Genomic DNA, 8608 nt, shown 5'->3' on the forward strand with positions numbered 1-8608 from the left:
TAACTTATATATAATTACTCTATTTAATCCTTATTATTACTTATTTTTAGAAATATTCAATAAAATTATTTTAGTAATAGAATTTTCTTTTAAAAAAGAAATATTGATGCGGCAGTGAAGCGGAATTTTGGAGAGACACCTTTTCCAACCGTAGGTAGAAAAACTCTATTGTGATAAATCTTTATTAAATAAGTCTATTTTGTTTTATTCTTTTTTTTTTATATGCATATAATTTTATTTCAATGACTACCGATTTAAAATATTTTAATATATAGTCGATCGTGGATTTTGTTGTCTACTTTTGTATTTCAATTACTTTAGCTGATGGTAGTTTACAATTAATTTTAGTGATTTATTTGATAATCTTGCTGAGATGTAATAATGCTTCTTGTGACTCACTTGAATTAAATATTTTAGATAATCTTAGTGTTAAATGCTTCTTCTTGCGATTTATTTTAATTAGTTAACCGTTGATGTACCAACTTTCAGAAAATAAAAGAGTTTGCTGATATATAAATGTTTCTTTCTGTAATTTATATAATTTATACGTACAAATAATTTGCTATAATTTTTAAGGTTTGTCTTGCTATCATGAATCTGATTCGCTTGAATATTATTTTTCTTAATCGAATGTTTTGGAATTTCATGTTTTTCTTAGTTTTTTAGAGACACGATTGAGGATGTATGCTGCTTTTGAGTCTAGAAGCTCTGTGTATGTATCTATTTCATGTATATATTTACTCTCCAAAATTTACAAAACTTATCAACATTTGTATATGTATATATCTATTTTTTAATATAAAATATTTGGTCACTCTTTTCGATTCAGGTGCTTTTTTCGGCTAATTCAAATTCTTTCCTTCTATTTTTTCTCTAATAGAAAACTTTTTGCTAACAACCTATATTTAATTTTGTAACCACAGGTATTCTATTCTTATTTTTACTAAGCTTCTCATACACTTTCATCTTTTCTCTTTAGTTTGCTTCTTTTCTTATTAATGTTTACTAGCACGAAGGACACAAAGTTGAAGAAGAGGGAATGAAAGAGCAATTAATGGGAAAAAGACAATGTGCATTACTGGAAAATAGTTAGAGAATCATCTATGTATTTCGTAATTTTTAAATCTTTTGCAAGTCCATATTTTGGACGCGTGGAAAATTGTTGACATTTTTTCGATATCTCTAATGAGAAATAGATTAAATATAAGAACATTTGAGTAGATTTAATTAGTGGAAATACTTTAAATATACTTTATTCTAATCAGTTCATTAATTGGGTTATTGAACTAAAGAATAGTTGTTGGGTCTAGAAAATCTAAAAATGAAAAAAATAGACAAACACATGAGTTTATGGCTATAAAGACCTTTTTTATTTTATGCGTGATGATTAGAGAAGGTTGCATCGCATGCTATATTTGCTTTATTTGTATATGATATTTGTAGATTTTATTTACGATGTGTTTATTTTGATGGATAAATTTATCATTAGCAAAAATTGATGTTTTCAAAATGTCTCATTTCTTTTTTCAACATTTGACATAAAAGATAAGTTCACAATTTTTCTTTCCTTATTTTCATTTAAAGGATAGATAATATTATCCACTCAAAAATGGAGGAATAATATTATCCATTGTTGAAGTGAAAATAAGGAAAGAAAAATTGTGAACTTATCTTTTATGTCAAATATTGTAAAAGAAATGAGACATTTAAAAGCATAAATTTTTGTTATTCATCATTTTTTAATGATAAATTTATCCATCAAATTAAACACAATTTTAGGAGCTGAAAATATATGTATTTTTAGTTGTGTGTAAAATCTTATGGGTTGGGGCGTTTCTCATGCTTCTTGAACAATTTTTTATTTTTGATTTTGGAGTTTGAGAAAATTGACTATTCACATGATGATGAAATTGAGTTTGATTACACACGAATAAGTTGTATTTAAGCATAATTAATAAATCATGATGACTATTTTAAATTTAACTAAAAATTATGTCTCCGTGCATCGCACGGGTGAGCGTACTAGTTCATATTAATTTGTACATTACCTGGAACAAAAAGGTAGTGATTTGCCACCGTGGACCTTGACAGTCACTCCCTTGATTTCAACAACGATAAATAAAGACTAGTTTCATCATTTTTTGATGCATTTATTTTGTAGTGGTACATTTATGTACATTATATAGGAATGTGAATATCAAGATGTCAATACAAGGAGCTCAACATCCACCTTATCAGAGCAAAAATGGTTTTCTATGTCAAAGTGGTAGCAACTATAACGACGTTACAAGGCCTATACCTAACTCTTCTGCTAGCTCGTCCCACACTGGGAGAAGCGTCATCACCACAAGAAAAATCGCAGCAGCAAACACCACCTTTCGCCAAGTCCCAACCTCCGATACATCGTTCAAGCACGGCTTTTCTGGGTTCCTCTGCATCATTCGATACCACTCTTAGTTAGCCAACAATGACCACTTTACATGATTAATGTTCATCATCCAAGAAAATATTTAGTAATTCTGTAAGTATTCATTAAATGCTTCTGACTGTGTGTGTACCTGACATATCAGCACGTATAATCCCCAAGGAAGCGATAAGGGACCCCCCAGCTGACAGGAAAACAAAATCTCAGTTGCAGATACAGTATTTTCTATAAGAAAACATCAATTGGAGGTTTCCAAGATGAGGAATAGGTAAAAATCACCGCCCAAAAGAATGGCAATCTATTTTTAGGCGAGGGTGTGGGCTTTGCAGAAATCAGACAGAAAATCAATATTAAATTCAGAAAAAAAGAGTGAGTAAAGGATCGAAATATCTCTTGAGATGAGAAACATTGTGGTTTGTGGAACTCATGCACCACATAATAAAGGATCAAAGATCGAGATCATGAACTGCGCTAAAATTTCACAAGGCAAATTAAGACAAAGCATACCACTCCCAAACCCAGCAGACTGTATGTAGCCAAACCAGAAGCAATCAGTGCGTTTTTCCCAAAAGAGCCCTGACAAAAATATCAAGATTAAGTGAAATAAGGATGTGAAGGTTCCCAAGCACATGCAGCTGGTAGATAACGGATTCAAGACACAAGTGTAGGATCAGGAGACCATCTGATAAATAAGTTATAGTGTGTTCCTTGATGTTTTACAAGTCAAGTCATTCTTAACCTCAGAGCTTTTGATCAAGAATGAAAATATTGGAGCTCTCCTACCTTCCTTCAGAAAACACTCCTTCGCGAGATTTGACAGATTTAAGAGATGGGCAGATTAAAGGAATCATATCAGATGAGAGCCAAACAGTGCGAACTCTGACTATGAAAATATCATATGTGAGATTGACAGATTGTTCATTGAAAAGTTTGGTAGATTATATATGGCCATTTGAAGCCCTTATGTGGAAATTTGAAGCCCTTATGTGGAACAAACAGTATTTGACATCTATAGTCATCAATATCCTAGTATACAAGACCATCCCAGCACCCAGAAAATATTTTCATGTATAATCACAAACAACTACTAGGGTACGAAATTGAAGTGAAGTGTTCTAGACTTAATTTTGATTGTAATATTCATTATCTCCATCTCGCACCTAAAATGACATAACTAAGGGAATAAGAAAACTGCAAGACCTGCATGGCTCTTCCGCCATCGAGACATCCAACAGGTAGCAAGTTAAAGGCTGATGTCGTCAACCCACACCTACAAACACAGAGCTGAGCATTAAGCATGCTCTTCAAAACTTAACTTAGAACTTCATAAAGCTACATTACCAGCCAGCAATCACCAGAGGATGAATTGATACTGTTGCTGCATGCATAGTCCTGTTGATATAAATGAGAAAATGTCACTATTTATCTTGGGGCTGAAACTAAAAAATTCAACTAGATAGCCTAGGTGACAAAAAAACAACACATGCCGGATGACCTTCATTCGGATATAGAAAGTTACACTAACAGTAACAGAGATACACAAAAATAAACAAACAAAAATAAGATTGAATACCTCTTCTAATTGTGAAGGAGTATAAGTCAGCATACTAAGGACTCATACTGCAGCACTCTAGTTTGACTAAAATTTACATAGTTGAGAAGGTTGTTAAAAAATACTCCTATTACTTACGCATAACCTAGGACAGCTCTGCTGATAAGCCCAAGCAGCAAAGAACCCTGGAAGAGCATGCTTGGAACCTGAATCATATCTCCTGCTGCCACAGATGGGTTTGATGAAAGCAGCAGCCCGACAGAAAACATTGAAAAAGACAAAGCAGCTCCTGCAAATGGTCCCGTCAAGGAAATATCTACTTTTGCTTTCCGATCAGGAAGAATAGACTTGAACTGCAGAAAAGACCTACACATAAGCCCTACATTTCACAATCATCTAGATGACACAAAAGAAAGAGGGCATGCTGAGAAAAAATGTTGCTAGATTTCAGATTGTCAGTTTTCATGGAGAAATGTTGCTAGATGTCATATTATCATAAAAGTGAATAAAATTGGAACATGATGAGAACGCTGGAAAAGTTATTGAGATACTAATGGTACTTGATACTAATTTTATCATACTTCCATTTCAAGTGCATAATGAAATCAGATTGATAGGTTCATCTTTTGATAGATCTCAAGACAGTTTCAAAGTAAAACTGATTCCTTAGATTCTTGACAAATTAACTGTACTCGGTATTGCAATGTCATATTAAGGAAGTTCATAGCTTTCTCAAGTACATTATGGGCTTTAACTCATAATTCATCGCATTGTCAAAGTAACTACTGAACTTGAAGATTCTGTTATCACATGATTATGTCATGGTATCCTTCCTTCTGAATGTCATAGCAGTATGTTTCACGAGTCAAAGCACCCAAGTCCAACAAAATATCAATGAGGATACAAAATTAAAAGACATCAACTGTGCAAAGAAGCGATAGAGATGGACAACATTGAAAATAAGTAGGTTGTGCATGCACTGTAGATCAATTGGATCAGTTATGTCCAGAAGATCTTCTCTGTGGACATATCCTTACCTGAGTGATCGCACCAAAACTACCAAGGGTAATGTTTGGAATAAAATATGGAATACTCAATTTTACTTTCCGTGGAAAAGCAGCAAAAAAATGTCCAACTTCCTGCAGGAAATAAATTCCATGTAGAAATTAAAAAAGGAAAACAAAGGACTTCAATAGTCATGGAGGGAGAAGAAGTAATAGAATCTTACATGAAATAACTGAACCCCCAATACGCCATAGGCCAGAGGCAAAGCAGACTCCACAAATGGAACCAGCTGCTGCATGTCTGGTGGTTCAACAGCATTGGGATCTGTGAAGTATTTCACTATCTCTGGAGGAAGTCTACTTACCTTCATTGTGAAAACCAGAACTAATTACGAAGTTTGATGCAGAGAGAGTTGATATATTTAGTAATTATGAATTTTATAATATGAAGATCCACATATGCCATCAACCAACAAATATTCCCATGTAGATAAACATACCTGAGATGCTATCCCGAGCTCCACTGAGGAACCAATAGTAAAAAGAAACAATAGAAAAGCAATCACATATTGCCAAAGTGTTGTTTGACCTGGCTCTGAAACCTCTTTGCGCAACATGCCAAAACTGACGCGGGGGCCTCCCCGAGGGTCTTCCTCTTCAGAATTAGGCTCCTCCACCATGAACAGGTTGTACTTGTCTCCCATTATTTCTTTCAGCTGAGTCTGAAGTTTTGAGAAGACATCTTCTCTCTTTCCCCGAAGATTTCCAAGAAAAAGAATGCCTTCTCCAAAATCACCAAAAGGCTCTTCTCTAGTTACCCAAAAGGTTGAATAGCCAAAAAGCTTGTCCTTGATAACTTTTACATCAGAAGGGTCAACCTTTTCTGGGCCCAGCAATTCCATCAATTTAAAAGAGTCTACTTGGAAATTACTGTAAGCAGGTGTAAATGATGGTTCCTGAGCAAATCAAAAGTTGAGTTAGTTGAGGCTTTAGTTAATCTCCAAATTGTTGGCAAAGTTAGTTACAAGTTATTGTTTGGAAATCATACAAGAAGGCCCTAATTATGCAGTACCTATCCGTCAGGCTGCAATTACCACTGTTCAAAACCCAAAAGGATATCTATGCATTGAATCAGAACCATTTAATTAGAATGGTTGTTCATAACTTAAAGTTCTTTGCAGTTCAGTGGAGCGTACGTCATTTGCTCGCATGCTTTACAGAGCTTTACTTGTTCCTGAAGCTTCTTTGTAGTATCTGTATATAAGTCATCCAAACTAGTGTGATTCCCATACTCAATAAGTTGCAATTTGGAGCAAGATCTCTCCTGAGTCTAGCGCAATAGTTTGAGCGAGACTCAACTCAAACTCAATCTTGACAAGCATGCTGAACCACAAGCTCATTCTACACAATTTATATCACCTTGAATTGTATTTAAATTTAGCAAACATAAGTAATGGTTATAATTTCATACTCTGCTAAAGAGTAGCACTGATGATGATTCTAATAATATGTATTGCGTTATTCCATGTTATTTCTGTATTATAGCATAGTAACAGTTTTCAATTCTAACTTGCACCATTGCACTGATAAGGGGAAAAAAGAAAAAGAAAGAACAATACCTAATGACTAAAAAAAATTGATAACGCAATGCAAATTTGATAGAACATCATACTTTTATAGGCGTCGTTCTAATTATCTCTAAAACTGAGCTCAAATAAAGTATTTTGAGACATCAACCATTTGAGCTCGAACCTAAAAGTTCTCAAAAGCTCAACTTGAATCCAATTCATTCGTAGCCCCGGCTGCCACAAAATTATCACCAGTTTTCTCCATATTTTTCCGGTGGCATCTTCAATGAGTTCTTTCCCAAACACTAAAGTTCCTAGCTCCTTCAACATGCATGACTGAAAATTGTAATCGATTCACGAAGTAAAATCCCAACTCGCACTCGGAACAAACCGCACCATCTTAAACGAAACTTATGCTACCCAGCAGCAGCTAGCAACTATCTCGCAATAAAAAAACATTGACTCACAACTTTTTGAAGAATTCGCTTACCCGCGAAGACGCAGAAGCCGGCGGATCATCGGCATTATCCTCGGATTTCTTCTCAGCAGGCGTCATCGTAGCCAAATTGGAATTCTCGTTGCTTTCTCTTTCACCGTTGCTGCTACTACTACTACTGCTATCATCACTCTTATTACTTTCACCATTATAACAAGACCTAATTACAGAATTCAACCTCCCGAAATCCCCTCTCGCAACCAACCGCCGTCGTCTCTTCAGCAAAATCTCACCGCACAGTAAACATTTGGTGCGATTGTTCTGAAATTTATCTCTGAAATTACCCCCATTCGGAGAGATTAGACTGAAACTAAAGCTGGATAATGTCCCCATTTCAATGAAATTAACTACAGCTTAAGTGTCTGCGTGTGGGCGTGTGTCTATTCTGATTTCTTTCAGATAAATTGCGACAAAATTATATATTTGTATAAAGGATAGGAAAAAAAAGAGAACTATGACGGATTTATGTGAGGTTTTTGTAAGCATGTGACGAAGCATATCTCTTCCGCCATTTCAAAATATCTCTGTGTTATCTTACTACCTCGTTTTCTTTTTTTCTTTTTTTTCTTTCTTTAATCTCCTTGAAATAGCTTATAAATTTTTAATGTGATTTTGGGTATAACCGAGTGTATCATACAATAGAATTGCACCCATATTCATACCCTGATCCATACCTTGATCTGAACCGTGTAAATAACACTGTTCTAGATATGAGTCAATTCAATTGTACGGTACACCCAATTGTATCTAAATTTTTGTATATATTCTTTGGAAGTTGACACAATAAGTTCCGAAGAGAATTCATGTTAGTTGAGTCACTTACTGATTTATCCATGCTCCAGGATCATTTATGAGTCAAGGCCTTAAATTTGATTTTAACTTTTTTTCATTTAATTGTATTAATTTACATTATATTAATTTAATTTGAATGATAACAATTTAAATAAATATATTTTCTAAATTAATATTACATTGATTTAAATTATTAAAATTAAAGTAGTTAAGGAAATTAAAAATTAAAATAATTAAATAATTATATGGATCATTTTAATGTTTAACAAAAGGCCAAACTAATTTTAAAAGCTCAAATTGAAAATTAAACCAACAAAAGTCCATTAGTATTTTATTTTAATTTTAGTCCAAATCAACAAAATCCTCGTCATTTGTATACGTATATAATATATGCCTGAGTCATTTATTAATATAGTGATTATGATACGGGATGATAATTAAAAAAACAAATTTTCACTCAAAATATAAATATTTTTTTGACAGACAAAATATAAATATTTTAGTCACTTACTCACAGGAACATACATTGGTGGACTTTAGTGTCGTAGTATATTGGGTTTTCAAACGATGTATTTTTCTCATGTAGATTATTTGTTTAGGATATAGAAAACTATTGTTATATTTTCATGATAATGGGCCGGATAATAGATTGGCCCAATTATAATTCTGTCCGGCTCACATAATTATGGGCATTTATATTGTTTCTTTCGTTTCGTCCAAGAAATATTGTCCTAAGGGAGGGAGATCTGAATTTTAAAAAATAGTACTATT

The 8608-nt window shown here is 33.6% G+C and overlaps 1 protein-coding gene across 1 annotated transcript; it reads right to left on the minus strand.

Annotated features, from left to right (window-relative positions):
• Positions 1-2149: 2149 nt before the first annotated feature.
• On the minus strand, positions 2150-7595 carry LOC131004411 (probable zinc metalloprotease EGY1, chloroplastic). The gene is made up of 10 exons (XM_057931096.1): positions 7040-7595; positions 5482-5937; positions 5206-5346; positions 5015-5116; positions 4116-4330; positions 3767-3817; positions 3626-3695; positions 2933-3001; positions 2559-2609; positions 2150-2432 (listed from the first exon to the last, which is right to left on the minus strand). Exons 1-10 carry the CDS (start codon positions 7376-7378, stop codon positions 2274-2276), a joined length of 1653 nt encoding a protein of 550 aa, XP_057787079.1. The 5' UTR covers positions 7379-7595; the 3' UTR covers positions 2150-2273.
• Between the last annotated feature and the right edge of the window lie 1013 nt (positions 7596-8608).

The sequence above is a fragment of the Salvia miltiorrhiza genome, chromosome 1, assembly GCF_028751815.1.
Source record: "Salvia miltiorrhiza cultivar Shanhuang (shh) chromosome 1, IMPLAD_Smil_shh, whole genome shotgun sequence".
NCBI lineage: Eukaryota > Viridiplantae > Streptophyta > Magnoliopsida > Lamiales > Lamiaceae > Salvia > Salvia miltiorrhiza.